Source organism: Electrona antarctica (genome assembly GCF_951216825.1).
Source record: "Electrona antarctica genome assembly, chromosome: 6".
Taxonomy (NCBI): Eukaryota; Metazoa; Chordata; class Actinopteri; order Myctophiformes; family Myctophidae; genus Electrona; species Electrona antarctica.
Genome location: NC_136811.1, coordinates 50,349,899 through 50,366,869, shown reverse-complemented (window position 1 = coordinate 50,366,869; position 16,971 = coordinate 50,349,899). Strand labels below are relative to the sequence as shown.

Sequence of the window (16,971 nt, the reverse complement as noted above, 5' to 3'; positions counted from 1 at the left end):
TAAGCCTTTTCCAGGAAACACCCTGGTCACAATGAAACAAGCGAAACAACCTCACACGTTCAATTATATGACCCCGTAGTAGCCTATGATTGAACGACAGAATGAACCAGTCAGACCTTTCCCATTCAGTCAGAGCAACTGACCAGTGAGTCAGTATAACAGCAACTGACCAGTCAGTCAGTATAACGGCAACTGACCAGTCAGTCAGTATAACGGCAACTGCGGGCAAACTAGAGTTCTTTTGGTCAGGATATGAGCTACAGTATACCTCATTATACGATCAAGTAACGGAAACATACCTCCGCACTGAAATATATACGCTTCGTAGACAGGTCTGGCTTCAGAACAACAGAGGGAGGGTCCTCAATCAAACACATAGCTTTTTTTTTAAAGTCACTCGTATATGGACACGTCAACTAGAAAAAAACATAAAGCGCACATTGTTTATGTAAAATAAAAAGAAAAAATGGGTGACTTACTTCTCCCCTTCTCTGCGGGCGGTAGCTGTGGTAGTTGTCGACTTCGTCGGTTGGACGTGGGGGTACCGGTGGGGCTGGTTTGGACCGATCCACTACGAGGATGGGCCCTGTTGGGACACAGAGACGTGTGAACACAGTGACAATCACCCCAGGATCACTGTGGAGGCCTTGTGACGCACACCGCATCCCAGAGGACCACAAAACCATGGATTGATTAAATAAACTATATAGGGCTGCAACGGTTAATCAAACTAATTGATTGAATCGATCATTTAATAATACAAACATGCACTCTATATTGGACACTATGTTACTGTGATATTTTATTTTAAATGGTAATAAGGTGGGCAAAATAAGCTCTGGCTTCAGACCTTACCTTTTCGGCCACATAGTCACTTTGTTGACTAAGTTGTAGCTATACTGTACAGTTGGGTGCCACCGATATTGTCCCTTATCATTTGACCCATTTAGGCCTGACCTCAAAATTTTAAAAAATCCTTCTAAATCCTCCAGTTTTCTGAAATAAATATTTTCACGATTTTTCAAAAATAGCAGACCTACAAGCTCTGAGCTTGTAGATCTGCTATTTTTCAATAGCTAAATTATAACAATGTTTAAAACACCAAAAGGGGTTCCCGCCCAAAATGGGTTAACTGTCGCAGATCACGCAAACCTCAGCAAAAAGAAAAGGACAATATCGATGGACTCCAACTGTATGTTCAACAACTGTTTAGTTAAAAACAATAATAATGACCGAAATAAATGCACTAACTAACTCATCTCAAAGCATGATTAATAAATGATCCCTTAGTAGGCAACAAGACTGTTGTGCAAAGAAGTAAATAATGCTCACGTGGTTCATTGATTTGTCGATACAGTATATAAAGAAAACATGGTTCTCGATCGTATAATCGCTAAGAAGATCATCAATAGTTGCAGCCCTAAAATAAACATGTCATATATAGTTATTCATATATACTGTATGTCAGTTCACAAACTGCATGTGTAACCGTGCAATCATTGTCATGCTCAGCTGAAGCTGCTCATATGATTTAGGTTCAGAGGAAGCCGATAATTAAAATGTTGTTTGACTGAAAGATCCACAATAGATATATTCATATTGGTAATCTATAGACCCACTATAGTGCTGTATATAGTATAAAATGTACTCATTTGAATTCACACCAAGTAGTCTCACAGGCTTTGAGTTGAGCATGTGCTGTGTGTGTGTGTGTGTGTGTGTGTGGTGTGAGCGTTTTGTGTGCTTAACATGGTTCACACATATTAACTGCCATTGCAATATGCATATGGGTGCAGATACACACATTCAAGCATGTGTTGGAAAAAGCGTGACATTGTTCACCTAATTTCAATGTGATTATGGAATGAGGTAATCCAACGTCTCAGCGAGACCCTACTGAGTGACTTCAAGTCTGGTAATTCATTGTCTATATCTCCAAATGAATTACAGAAACGTTGAACAAACAAACACAAATCTGAAATGTGTGTTTGGTAGATTATGTCTCTGTTGAAACAAGGCTGTTTGGCAATAACTTTGAAGGAACATGCATTTGTGTGTTAATTTTGTCGACTAAAACGACTAACAAATTCTCACAAAGTTAACACTGTGTGAGTGTGGATGATCAGCACAGCTGAGAAGAGCAGAATAAGCTGCTTGACATTGGGTGTAACCCACACACTCAGCTGTGTTGCTCATCCCACAAATGCACGTTCCTTACATTACATTTAAAAAAGGGAAATAAACAGGCTTTCCAACAGTATAAAAGTTATTGACAAGAATCATTGTTACAACAGAGACATATACAGTCATCTACCAAAAGTCTATGATGTACATCAGCGATGGTATTTGGCACATGACATGGGGAACATCGACTGTATATTTAGGCTACTGATCTGCAACAAGAGATGCCAGATGTCAGTCCACCCATCAAGCTGCAAAGAGAAAGGAGTTCCATGTAGAGACCATGCGTTCCAACGGCCTCTAAAGGGGGTTCAACTCAAATAAAACAAAAGATAAAAACTAATGCCATCATCACAGGAGAAACTGCATTAGGTAGTGTTAGTATTGACATAACAAAAGAAAAAAAGGAAACTTAAAACACAATTAGTCAGCCCCATCGCCGCTATACTCAAAGTGTATGAGCAGCGTGTGCCAAAGAAAAGAAAAATAAATGAAACTAAAACGGGTTAGGTTAGTGCTGTATCATCTACAGCATCAGGAATTCGTGCCTGGGACATGGGGGGGGGGAAAGAAATCATAGCAGCCCTAGGTACAGTACTTTTGGGGGACAGAAAATAAAAAGTGGCGAGCTTGCTGGATGGTTGGGTGGGTGCTGGGTGGGGTGTTTGTTGTGAGGAGGCACGGTGCGGTGGGGTGGGGGTGAGTTTGGGGTGGGGTTGGGGGTCGAGCAGGGTAGAGGGGGGGGTGATCGGTGTGGGTGTTGGTACAGTGGGTGGTGGTGGTTTGTCCTTCATTCTGCGGAATGGTCTGGGTTCAGCTGTGAGCTATAGCAGTGATTCTCAACCTTTTTTTCATTTTAAGGACCCCTCGGTTTAATATGCATGAGGACCCTACGGACCCCCATTTTTTAAATGTATATATAAATATATATCTCTAGGACACCCAATCAACAGTACAAAAGTTGAACCACACCAATGGGTCGAGACGCAACAAAACGGTTTTAGCGTTCGTCCCAGTGGTGTGATATGTCCTGTTGCACGTCGTAGGCGCATGGTGGCGCATGTCGACGCAAGTGATTCAATTGGTTCAATCCAATGGTTGCTTGCACCTACATGCATCCAACATGCGTCTACAAGGAGTTGCATGGCGACCCATTGGTGTGGTTTGGACTTAAGTCTGTGAGAGTGTGCAAATGGAACCAAAATGGACCCTGTTGTAAGGGTCCAGGTTGGTTCCATTTGCACACTTCACAGTTAGGGGTTGTTTCGTCCCCCGGGGACCACGACGTTGAGAACCAACTAGGCTATGGGGGAGGGGGGGTGTGGGCGTGGCTGGTATCTGGGGTGGGGGGACGGACGGGGTCACACCTCGTCAAGGCAGGCGAGGGAGGGGCGGACCTCCCGGACGGTAGAGACGGCATAGACCTCATGATGGACGAGTCCTGGTGGGGAGGGCGTTCGGTGGAGCGCGAGCGGGAGGCGGGCCGCTCTATCGTGGGCCGCTGGTCCGCCGAGCGGGACCTGACGTGATACTCGTGCCTATCCATGGATCCGTGGCTCCTAAAATGGTTCATTGGGGAAGATATAAGGCAAGGTTGCTCAGTGGGGGGGCGCCCACAACGCGGGAGGGATGGAATGGGATGCATTGGACAAACAGGAGAAGGGCGCACACCGGTATTGGTGAGGTGCTGCTGGCCTTGGAAAGTAAACTATAGAAGATAAACAAAAGGCTGCACACTTGTATCCACGATGCAGACATTTATTAAATAGACACTGACGTTTCGACCTCAAAAAAAGTCTTCTTCAGGGAATGAAGACCCTTATGAGGTCGAAACGTCGGTTTCTATTTAATACATGAGGTGATGTGTGCGACGTACAATAAGCCAAATCCCAATGTAAGGCATTCATAAACTGAGGTTTTTGGGAAGCCCCTGTACTATTGAGATTTTTCCAGTACATTTGGCCCATTCAATTGAATTGGTTGACGCAGATCTTGTCGTCCTAGAAAGCTGTAAAAACGTAAGGCATCATATGACATAATTTGGCATGAAATAAAAAAAACAAACAAAAAAAGTAATTTTACACAAACTGTATAAAGGCACTGCAGGAAACATATCAGAATAAGCAATACTAATCTTATCAGCGCACTTGATACTGAAAATATACATACTACTGTATATCTCAGGAGATGCAAAACATGCATACAATATGATTACATACAACATATATTTGCTATAAATAATCAATATGAAGATTGATTACAATAAACAAGATGTAAAACATTAAACTAAACAGTTTATATACAGTGCTGTACATACTGTACAGTATTAATAGTCACTCACTGCCTTCAATCATTTCTATAGCCTAGTTGTCACGATTAAAGATCATTATGTTTGATAGAATAAACTCCATTTTATCACCCGATACTATTCCTGTCACACATTCACATATATTTGGCTGCAGATCCCCATCTGATATCTTCTGTGCCACCCCATCTAAGATTTGTGTTATTAAAATGTTTTAAAAATATATACCGGTATATCTTTTTTTCCAAATCTGTCTTGAAAACAGATCTACAACGCTTACAACGCGTCGCACTGCGCCACGTTGTGAGCTCGAAGATTGTCTATTTTCAAAAAGTTTGATTGTGATGCTATTGTTAAAGATGGAGTGCCGTGATTCTATGATACTAGGAGAAAGTTGGGTGGTGGTGATCCACCTGAACTGAAGCCACACCCAAAGCTGTTGCTGTATGATAAAGGGGAAGGGGTTAGGGGAGGGGATGATATTGTGATGTCACTACATCACTTTCATTTCGATTGGGCCTTTCGACCTGGATCTCGATTGGGCCTTTTGAGAAATCAAAAATTCACAGGGAAGACATGATTTCAATATTCTAACCACACCTGGGGGTCTATTAGAGTAATGGTAACTCCACAAAAACATACAAAACAGAACAAGTACAAAAATCACGGCACTCCATCTTTAAGACATTTAGCTGGAACCCCCTCAAGGACCCCTGGGGGGGTCCCTGGACCCCACTTTGAGATCCGCTGCATTACACTATAGAAATCACAACAACAGATCAGATAAAATACAGCAGCCAGTGAGCCAGTGTTAGACACTAAAAGATGTCTTTAAAACTGTTCAGATTTGTCCCGTGCTCTTTGTGTACGGGATCGGGGGCTGCAGACAAGCCCATTGGAAAGACCTTTGGAAGGTCAGTCCAGTGTTGTACATTTGAATGTAGAATTGTGAACAGGTGACAGTCTTGTAGTGTCTAAAAGCAGGGTGAACAATTACGTTAAAATTAAACATCTGTCCAGTAGAGGAGGTTCTTCCTGTTGTCTCCCAACCAATAGTAGTGGTGGAAGTCAAGAAGTGCTCAGATTTTTTCACGTCATATGGTTAACTGGAGTTCCTCAGAGCTCTTTACTAAATTAGTACATTTTCTGTTATTATTGTGGGGAAAGCTTCCACAGTCAATAAACAAAAAAAACAATAATTTAGGAAATAATAAATTATACAAAAACCAAAAAATAACCAAATATCCAACACCATCGTAATAATAATAATAATAATAATTGGTATAAGTAAAAGTAGCAAATACCACAATATCGATATACTCTGTTATAAGTGAAAGTACAAAAGCTTTGGCTTCAAATGTTACCAAATTAAACGTTATCAAATGTTTCAACTTTTGTCACACCTTTTAGACAATAGCTGATCATGCTCGCGTCATGTCATAATGTCATTTATGCCAAAATGTCGAAGTGTTGGGAGCTTGTAGATCAGCTATTTTCAAATAGACGAATTATAGCAGAGCTAAATTGGTTAATGCATGTTTTGTATAAATGCTCTAAACCTACAAACTAACTTTTTGAAATAATAGTAGAGGAGTAAGAAGAACAACATTAATGCCTCTGAGATCAAGTGCAGTCTCAGTATATAAAGTACGGATAAACGGTCACGTCCCTCCCGCCACTGAAAACAGGGTTTCATCATCGGTCACTGTCCTTAAGCAGCCTCAACCTTTCCTTTGTTTGTTTTATTTATTTATTTTTTGTATTATTATTCCGGTCAATATATACGGTGATGATCATCATCATCATAATCATTAGTGGGCTCCCATCCCGAGGTCATTACAGTCAGGAGTTTATTATGGGGCTATGGACAGTGCAGGTAATGTCTGTTATGAATCACACAACTCATTAGGTGCTGGCAGATGGATAAAGGGACTAAACTCCTTCCTTGTGGTTCACTGGCATTCAGGGCTGGAAAGTATAACTAAGTACATTTTTGCTGTTGTTGCCGTAGAAACCACCTATCTCCATTATTAATCCCATTTAGACCTGTGAGGACGATTCTACAAATGCCTTTTAAAGTCCTGACAGGTTTCTGGAAAAGCTCATGTTTCTATGTCAGTCGTTCTCAAACATTTTCATGTCAAGGACCGCCAAACATACCGGTATATGTAATTGGCCGCCAACCCCCATCTGAAAATGAATGGGTTATTATTCTAACTTTTTTTTTTTGTTGCATAATAGCTTTTCTCGAGATATTTCGAGAAGTAAGCATATTTTGATGGGAATATTTTTGTACTTTTGACTCAAGTAAACGTTGCTCTACAAGTAAAGGTCATTATTAGTACTATTAATAACCTATTAATGCTACTTTTTACTCAAGTAAAAAGTAGGAGTACTTCTGATACTACCGTCTATACTTGTGGTTCACCGGCATTGCACCGCTGCACTGTATTCCTGTGTGATTTCCATCAAGCACAACATATTGGTGTCCTCGTGGCCTTGCGGTGGCTGTGGTTACGGTACTGTACTGTACTGTACAGTATGTCCCAGACAGAGAGAAACTCCAGGGAGATCTATAGACATTTAGCAACACAACAAGTCAGACAAGAACAATAAATCCTTGGGGAGCTAGTAGCTACTGTACTACTATGCGTCAAACTAAGAGGTGCCAAGAGCTTCAAACTCCACCAGCATCAAGGGCCTTGCAAACGGGGAGCGATAAAACACGGCTATAGTTCATTTTCAACGAGACCTGCGTTTTTGCTCGGAGAAGTTGCGGTGCGACAACGCAAGCGTATTTGTGCGAGCCGAAGAAGAAGAAGAGCGAAATCGAATCTTCTCCTTGGTAAGGTCATACTAAAACTATAAACATAAAACTAGAATTGACAAAGCATAGGGAAAGAAAAAACAACAACCTGATAACTAACTGTCATCTTTAAGAGAGAGAGAGAGAGAGACAGACAGACAGACAGACAGACAGACAGACAGACAGACAGACAGACAGACAGACAGACAGACAGACAGACAGACAGACAGACAGACAGACAGACAGACAGACAGACAGACAGACGCCGGCAGATAGAGAGAGAGAGAGAGAGAGAGAGAGAGAGAGAGAGAGAGAGAGAGAGAGAGAGAGAGAGAGAGAAGACAGGCATGCCATTTGTGACTGACAGCCAGGCCAGAGTAGAAGGTAGAGGAGACGGAGAACGAGTCATTAGGGGTGCTGGTGGTGGTGGGGGGGGGGGGGGGGGGGGTCACACTTTTCGGTAGCATGCTGCTAACTGCTGTGGGGCAGGACCTGGCAGGACCTGACGGGACAGGGGTGTGATTCAGTGGTGGAAAAAAAAGTACTACAATGTAGTCCGGAATTCTAAATTGACTTGAGTAAAAAGTATAAAAGTAAATAGCAGTAAAAAATAGCAGATTGTAGCTTGTAGAATAGATTGGCTATTTGGCTATCCAAAATCTGCAAATGTAACTACTGTAGCAACTAGAGTTTTTAAATAATTTTAGTGGAGTTAAAAAAGTACAATATCTGCCTCAGAGATGTAGCGGAGTAGAAGTATTGTCATTTGGAAATACTCCAGTAAAGTAAAAGTACCTAAACTGTGTACTTAAGTACAGTACTTGAGTACATGTACAGTACTTAAGTTACTTTCCACCACTGGAAATTATTGATGAACGGTCGGACCATGGCAGGCGGCCCAGACTCTCTCTCTCTCGCACACGCACACGCACACGCACACGCACACACACACACACACACACACACACACACACACACACACACACACACACACACACACACAAGCTGTCCCACGGAGACTTCAAATTAAAGAGCATATACGCTCAGAAAGAAGTATCAGATGGAGATGCTGATGTATGGGTGAGCGAGCGGTAAAGACTTGCCCATAATATCACACAGAACACAGAACATTCATCATACACTAATCACAGACATGACTGCCCCAGTGTACCGCTCAGGGTATACACTGTACTGTACACGGTACACAAACAGGAACGTCCAACAAAATACAACAGGTACATCTGCGGAGCCGTCCGTCATAATACTGTGTACAACCAACGTGCGTACTGTACAGTTGACGTCCGTCCACATTAGGGAGCTCAAGGCCTCGGTGACTAAACTAGTACCATGCAGAGGCAGTTGTGTGTTTTATACTATATTCTACACACAACGTTCACCAGAGCTGTGATGACGTTTTAGTACCCCACAAAAACAAACAGGGATATCATTATCTGTCATCACGTTTCACGGTCACAGATAAATAAACGGGGGACGACAACCTCAGGCGAGGGACCACAAGACGACGGTCGGATGCACGGATATATATATAAGAGTGGCGCTGCCATTGTTTGATACCTCTCGTAGTCAAAGTCGGAAGAAGAGTAGGCGCCTTCCGAATTGGTGCGGGACATCCTAGTGGAGCGCAGTAACCTGACTGCCTCCTCTCGGCACATGGGGGGGTACACACGGTGGTTGCGGCTGGCGAGAAGATATATCAACACACGGGTCAGTATATCAGTACTTTGAAAGAAATGAAGGGGCCGACGAAGCGGGAAAATAAAGAAAAGTGTTGGAATATACCCTGTTATATACCCTTAATATACCCTTCTAGCTATAAAAGGATTCCTGATGGTATATACCCTTCTAGCTATAAAAGGATTCCTGATGGTAGATTCTGTTCTTTGCCGTGATTTGATCCACATCCATTTCTACGACACCAATGTAGGTATGTACAAAATGTATGTAATAATATGCAAGTATAATAGGAGTACATTTCAACGTAATTGGCACAGGAAACCTCCTCTGCTGGACAAAATGTCACACGCAAAAAACAAAAAAAAAACACAGACCACTTATTCATTCACAGTATTGACATAGAAGATTATTTGCTGACTGAAATCAAATCACACAATACAATTCATTACTTCACTCTAATTTGTCCAGGAAATGGACTGTACCATATAATATCATTGACATTGAACTATAAAGTTCGGAATAATAACAGGTGTTGAAAGAATGCTTCTACGGAGTTCATGGTTCTGAAATGAGGAGAGAGAAAGACAGAGTAGATACCGGGGTGGATGACGGTGTGACGGTTTGGATGGGTGTTGTAGGGACTCTCTACAGTCTACACTGACTCACATTAGGACATATATTTGTCCATCTACAGGAGAAATATATATACCTGAACGCTAGGCAATGATGGCACTGGCAATGTCCAGTCATTGCTATGGGTAGAACACCAGCTTTCTATCTAAGAGAGTCAAGTTTTCTGTGATACTCATCTCCATCTTTATCTAAAAAGGCTGTTTAGTTCACCCCGAGGACTATAACTACAACCATAGCTATATCGGGCACCATCGTCTTTGCTATAGTCATAGGTGTGGACTCTGCCATCCACTAACGGTTTTAAAAACGGGCACCATCGTCTTTGCTATAGTCATAGGTGTGGACTCTGCCATCCACTAACGGTTTTAAAAACTATGTCTTTATAGTTATAGTTATCGTGCTTGGTGCGAACCCCTTCATGCATTCTCAGGTGAAGGTTCTACCTGGGGTTCTCCTGTTCAGGATCATGGAGAGGCTCGGTATGTCTGCTTGGAGGTAAAGGTTTACGGGGTAAAGGTAAAGGTTCTACCTGGGGTTCTCCTGTTCAGGATCATGGAGAGGCTCGGTATGTCTGCTTGGAGGTAAAGGTTTACGGGGTAAAGGTAAAGGTTCTACCTGGGGTTCTCCTGTTCAGGATCATGGAGAGGCTCGGTATGTCTGCTTGGAGGTAAAGGTTTACGGGGTAAAGGTAAAGGTTCTACCTGGGGTTCTCCTGTTCAGGATCATGGAGAGGCTCGGTATGTCTGCTTGGAGGTAAAGGTTTACGGGGTAAAGGTAAAGGTTCTACCTGGGGTTCTCCTGTTCAGGATCATGGAGAGGCTCGGTATGTCTGCTTGGAGGTAGTGTGAGATAATGGCTGCAGCCACACGATGGAGGGAGGAGGGTAGGAGAGAGAGATGGTTCAATGAGGTCGAGGAACGGAAGAGAGCTGGGAGAGGATGGAAGAAAAGGAGGTAGAGAGAATGTAGCAAATGCAGCGTGCTAGAATATACATGAGGTTAGGAAAGTGGTTCCCACACGTTTTAGCCCTGTGACCCAAAAGAGAAATTATATTTAAGACCTAAACAGTGAACATAAGACAATCTACAAGATTGTCTGCTATTTTCAGAGAGAGAGAGAGAGAGAGAGAGAGAGAGAGAGAGAGAGAGAGAGAGAGAGAGAGAGAGAGAGACTCTTCCCCAGCTGTGGCCACGTACAGATATATGGATGTCGTGACTCGTAGCCAACCAGCAGTGGCCACGCTGGAGAAGGATGGCCGACAACACGCAGCAGGGTCCTTCTGAGCTACAGAGCACATTCACACACCCTGAATGATTCAATTACCGTCTATCATTGCCTACAGTTATATATTATCTCATATCATTATTTGGTGAGATTTGAATTTCACAAGGTCACATACATAAATACAATGTTAAAAGATAACTCAAACTAGACTTGGACAAAACAATAATAATAATAATCAAAAACATACAAAAAATATTATTCTGATTGTAATCATCAAAATACTAACCAGAAAAAAAAAACATAGGTTTCATTCATGTTAGCACAACTCAAAGATGTGTCATGTTGTTCCATAATTCCATCTTCCATAGTTACATAATTGTCCATGACTCAGTTTGTGTGTCATTTCCAGCTGTTTTCAAAAAAATAAAAAATAAAATAAAAATAACTGAAATGTTGTTAGATTGAAGGCACTGAAAGTCACGTGATCTCTGTCACAGACAATTTAGATAAGTGCATTTCCTGTGTATTGAAAGCTGATTTAGGCCCTGCTTCTGAAATATAAAATAAAGTTAATTAGAGCGGGTTGGGGGATGGGGGGGGGGGGGGGGGGGAGAGCTAAGGCGTAGCGGTGCCAAGGCTGTGAGTGTAATCTGAAGTCTTGGACAGACATTTACCAACGAGTCTTACAGAAATCTGTGTGCTGATCGAGCATGACTGACCATTCCCCCCTTGATCATTCATTCATTCATTGATTCACCAGGTAGTATAGAGAGTGACATTATAAGGACTTTGGCACATTTGTTGTTATTTTCAAACGGTTAGGTACACATCTTCGGAGATTTCCAAAACGGGGAAGGAGAAGCGAAACAGCTCTCGTCGTCAGTCACGGCTGCTCAATTGTATTCCACTCAAGCCCAAATGTTGATATATAAATAAAAACAATAAATCAACAATTAACAAAACGTTAACAAATTATTAAACAATCAGAATTTTGCTGTTTACAATATGATACTAAAATATCATACTATGATCCAAGTGTCACAGCTTATTAGCCACAGTAGAAGAAAAAAAAATAAAAAACAAATTATACTAGTCCGTCAGATGACGGTGTCACATGCCGAACATAGCAGATCTACAAACCCACAACACGGTGCATGTGAGCTTGTAGGAAGCAGAGATCAGCACAGGTTTTTAGTTTCTTGGGAAGAGAGCAGGATGCAATTTAAGGACTGCATCACAGCCACACTGAAAAGATGTTTCCAAAGAGTTTAAGGCAAATGAAGTAGTAAGTAGCCATGTCTCCTTGTTGTTTCTATAGCCTGAGGCAGCTTGATGAACAAGTACACCCCCTGGACATGATGTACATGTAAACCCCCTGGACATGGCGCTAGTATGTCGCAGGGACTTACCCCCCAATGCAACCGTTGACAATGAATGCGAAGCAGGGAGCCATTGGGGACCATGTTATAGTCGGCTGGGGACTGAACCCGGACCTCCCTTACGCAAGGGGCGGACACTCTATAACCACAAGGCCACTGAGCTGGTCTTAAAGGCAGTGTAAGGCAAAAGGCCACTTTGCATAACGTAGCTGCATGTCGGCACCCACACGCATTTGCATTGCATCTGTTCATGCATGCTCGTAGGGCCGGGGGCGATTATGGCCATAATCGACCATAATCGGTCATAATTGACGAAATACCTCGATATCGATATTGCAACGATATTGTGGACTCGGACTGAGTGGGTAAAGGAAAATAATAGTCAGGTAAGTTCTGAAAATGATGACAAGACAATTACTTATCATGATATTACCATGACAATGAAGGCGGCATCGAGTCTCATATCACAACATCGATATAACATCGATATATTGCCCCAGCCCTACACGCTCGCATTATGTACATGCATGTGCACGGTAAAAATCCTGTGTCAATGTATCTATTTGTAACTCAAAGAGCGTACAAATGGAACCAAATGGACCAATTGCCCTACAGTTGGAGGCCATCGATATTGTCCTTTTCTTTTTGCTGAGGTTTGCATGATCTGCACAAAAGGACAGTTAACCCATTTTGGGGGGGAACCCCTTTTGGTGTTTTAAACATTATGTTATAATTTAGCTATTGAAAAATAGCAGATCTACAAGCTCATAGCGCGCCACCGAGTGGCGCGCTACGAGCTTGTAGGTCTGCTATTTTTGAAAAATCGTGAAAATATTTATTTCAGAAAACTGGAGGATTTAGAAGGATTTTTTAAAATTTTGAGGTCAGGCCTAAATGGGTCAAATAATAAGGGACAATATCGGTGGCACCCAACTGTATGTTCTTTCTGGCTCCATTCATACTCTCTCAGAGCTAAAATGAAACACAGAGGATTTGCCAGTGTGTGTGTGTGCTGCAGTGCTGACCAGCATACAGTAGCCAGCGCGGTGTGTAAGCTCAGGTGTGGGGGGGGGGGGGGGTACCTGTCAGGGGAGTAGCTGTCTTCGGACACAGTGGGGTGGTCCAGTCTAGTGGAAGAGCTGTACTCAGACCCCCCACCGCCAGGGTCGTATTCTGGCTCCTGACCTCTGCTGTATGACAGAAGCGGACTGGATCACCCCCCTAGAAGTGCCGTGGTGTGCACTAAACACACTGCCCGCTATGGGCCAGGGGAGGATATGTCTTGGCTCGATATTTTATGCATGAAACGACGAAAGAACGACAATCCTCAGTGTGAATTTAACGCTGAGAGTGTACAAAACGGAACCAAATGGACCCTTCCATTTTTTTTTACTCTCTCGGAGTCACGAGTGGATACATTAACACCGAGGGTTTAGTACTGTCGAGATAATCTGGCGTATCATCTGCGTAGAATCTGATATGGGAACAGTGGCTCGTCGCAAATGCAATTGGAAATTGGATTGCCATTTACACAAAGACACACAACACTACAATAATCATCATTATCATCATCAGATGAGCGTAAATAACAGATCACAAAATCACAATTACCCAGAAAGCATTGGTCAGAAAAGGAGTACCATGTACCGTAATTACCTTTTTAAAAAGAATGTTAGCACACACATGTATACCGTTCCAGTACGCAAGTACTGTAGTTCAGCTGCTGATATCTCTTTGTACCTTATGTGCTACTTTGTGCTACTCTGTCATGTACACACCTGCTACTCTGTCATGTACACACCTGCTACTCTGTCATGTACACACCTGCTACTCTGCCATGTACACACCTGCTACTCTGTCATGTACACACCTGCTACTCTGTCATGTACACACCTGCTACTCTGTCATGTACACACCTGCTACTCTGTCATGTACACACCTGCTACTCTGTCATGTACACACCTGCTACTCTGTCATGTACACACCTGCTACTCTGTCATGTACACACCTGCTACTCTGTCATGTACACACCTGCTACTCTGTCATGTACACACCTGCTACTCTGTCATGTACACACCTGCTACTCTGTCATGTACACACCTGCTACTCTGGCATGTACACACCTGCTACTCTGTCATGTACACACCTGCTACTCTGCCATGTACACACCTGCTACTCTGTCATGTACACACCTGCTACTCTGTCATGTACACACCTGCTACTCTGTCATGTACACACCTGCTACTCTGTCATGTACACACCTGCTACTCTGCCATGTACACACCTGCTACTCTGTCATGTACACACCTGCTACTCTGCCATGTACACACCTGCTACTCTGTCATGTACACACCTGCTACTCTGCCATGTACACACCTGCTACTCTGTCATGTACACACCTGCTACTCTGTCATGTACACACCTGCTACTCTGTCATGTACACACCTGCTACTCTGCCATGTACACACCTGCTACTCTGTCATGTACACACCTGCTACTCTGTCATGTACACACCTGCTACTCTGTCATGTACACACCTGCTACTCTGGCACTGTGGGCCCTATTTTGCATGTCTTATTTCCAGGTCTAAAGGTCCTTGCAAGTTTTTTTTCAGAAAAGGGGTGAAAAAAAATAAAAATAAACACAAGGGCCTTTAGACAGTAATTAAGTAATAACACCACCATATTATGCGCAATAACAATTGCAAGCTGCGCTGAATGCAAACACTCACCAGCAAATTTAGCACGGGGGGGGGGGGGGGGGGGGTTATATGTTAATTAAGGGCACTATGAGTATCTGGTATTTTGCACAATGTCTTACCAAGACTCACCGCATAATTTCATCGTTAAGACGTTGTCAGGACCACGTCTTACAGTAAGTGCTTTACAGAGTTGACCATAATCTACGCAGAAAGCGCCAACCAACGGAGGGAGAGAGATATTTCTCGCGTTCAGTCCGTGCAAACATTTTTTGGGGGTTGTAGGACACCGACAGTATAACTAAGCCATACTCTTGCAGTTGTTAAGTGATTGTTATAATTCAAAATTCTCAATAATCTCCAAAGTGTCTATGTTTATTTGATGTATGAATTCTGATTATATTTTCCCTCTAAAAAACGCTATAAAGCGAAAAGGAAGTGTCGGGAGATGGAGGGTGCACAGAGTGCATGCATATGATAGGCAACCAGAGCCCTGCTCACTAAAAGTTAAGACATAAGATCTGGCTGTAGTTAAGACACTCAAAATAGGGCCCCTTATGTCTAACTTCATCTACATACCTGATACTCTTTGCACCTCGTGTTTAACCTCATGTAAAGAGCTTCCACTTTTTCCACCTTATGTCTAAGCTCATGTACATGCCTGCTACTTTTCCATGCTACGTATAAATGCTTATAACTCTTGATCTCCTGTGATTTTGTCCTTGCTCTCCCTTTCTCTGACCCCCAACTCCTTTTTGCTGAAAACTACAAATAATGGAGCTGTAACAATTTGACCAACTTCTTTACACATGTCAACGAGTGATGTGACAATAGAAGTGATTGTGATTGTGAATCTGAAATGCCAGACTTAATAACCATGTGGTTACCTGGAAGGCGGGGGGACGCTGGGAGAGCGCGAACGTGCCCGGTTGATGTCCGACGACCTGGAGCAGTGGTTGGATGACATCACCTGCTCTGGGACGGACAAGGTGGAACTCTGGAGGTCTCGACCGTTTGTCCGGTAGTCTGGAGGGAGGGTGGGAAAGAGACAGAAGAATGGAGGAGGAGGAGAGAGGAGGAGGAGGAGGAGGAGGAGGAGGAGGAGGAGGAGGAGGAGGAGGAGGAGGGCAAAAGAGAACCAGAGTGAAAGGGACACTTGGACAGGTACTTTTATTCCACCGGCAACATAACAGTTTGAAGCTTAAAGGCCTTTTCAGAATTTAATTAATTTTGTGTCAAGCAACACAGCAAGTTCAATATATGTACATAGTTTGTAGAAGTATAAATTAATAAATACATTGTAATATGTACATGTAGTGCAGACTAATTCCTCCCAAATGTGTACTTTGCTTTATACCACACTACACAATGTGTAGGTCTAGCAGTTTGGGACAAAACCTTCTAATAGTTATATGTTAAATGCCAAACTGTACAGGTGATGGATTTTCCATTTTATACTTTGCCGAGTCCCTAGATTCAAATAAATGAGGACTAAGTTTCAATAAAGGTGTGATTCACTCACTGTGATAACATTGTGCATTAAACATGAAAATAGCCTTAAAAAAAAAATCAGAAATATTATAATGAATTTTCCCTGCAAGAGTGATTAGTCCATTGAACTTGAAAGAGTTCATTACCCGATAATCAGACGTGGCTAGCAGCTACGGTTAAGGTCAATGCTTTGCACTATTAACCCATCCTGGGCGGGAACCCCTTTTGGTGTTTAAAGCATTGTGTTATGCTTTAGCTGTTGAAAAGCAGATCTACAAGCTCGTAGCGCGGCACCGAGTGCCGCGCTACGAGCTTGTAGGTCTGTTATTTTGGCGCAAAATTGGAATATACATTCTTTCAGAGCAAACGTTTTTAACTCAAATCTTTGCTTCTGGGGGGTCCCTGGAACAACATATTTTCAGATGGGGGTCGGCGGCCAAATACATATAATTTTGGGGACCCTTGACATGAAAAAGGTTGAGAACCACTGACATTTGTAGAATGGTCCTCAGGTCTTAAAGGGTTAAAGTTGATTGATATTCAATGAGCTATACAGAGT

General features: G+C 42.7%; 1 protein-coding gene across 1 annotated transcript in view; it reads right to left on the bottom strand.

Moving 5' to 3' along the window:
* Positions 1–16,971, bottom strand: part of LOC306925126 (regulating synaptic membrane exocytosis protein 2-like) — a 203,526-nt gene that overhangs the window by 78,911 nt on the left and 107,644 nt on the right. The window contains exons 14-17 of the mRNA XM_079503808.1: positions 15,809–15,947; positions 8,868–8,990; positions 3,549–3,740; positions 480–586 (exon numbers count right to left, since the gene is read on the bottom strand). Of these exons, the coding sequence (XP_079359934.1) occupies positions 480–586; positions 3,549–3,740; positions 8,868–8,990; positions 15,809–15,947 (561 nt within the window). The remainder of the gene's footprint in view (positions 1–479; positions 587–3,548; positions 3,741–8,867; positions 8,991–15,808; positions 15,948–16,971) is intronic.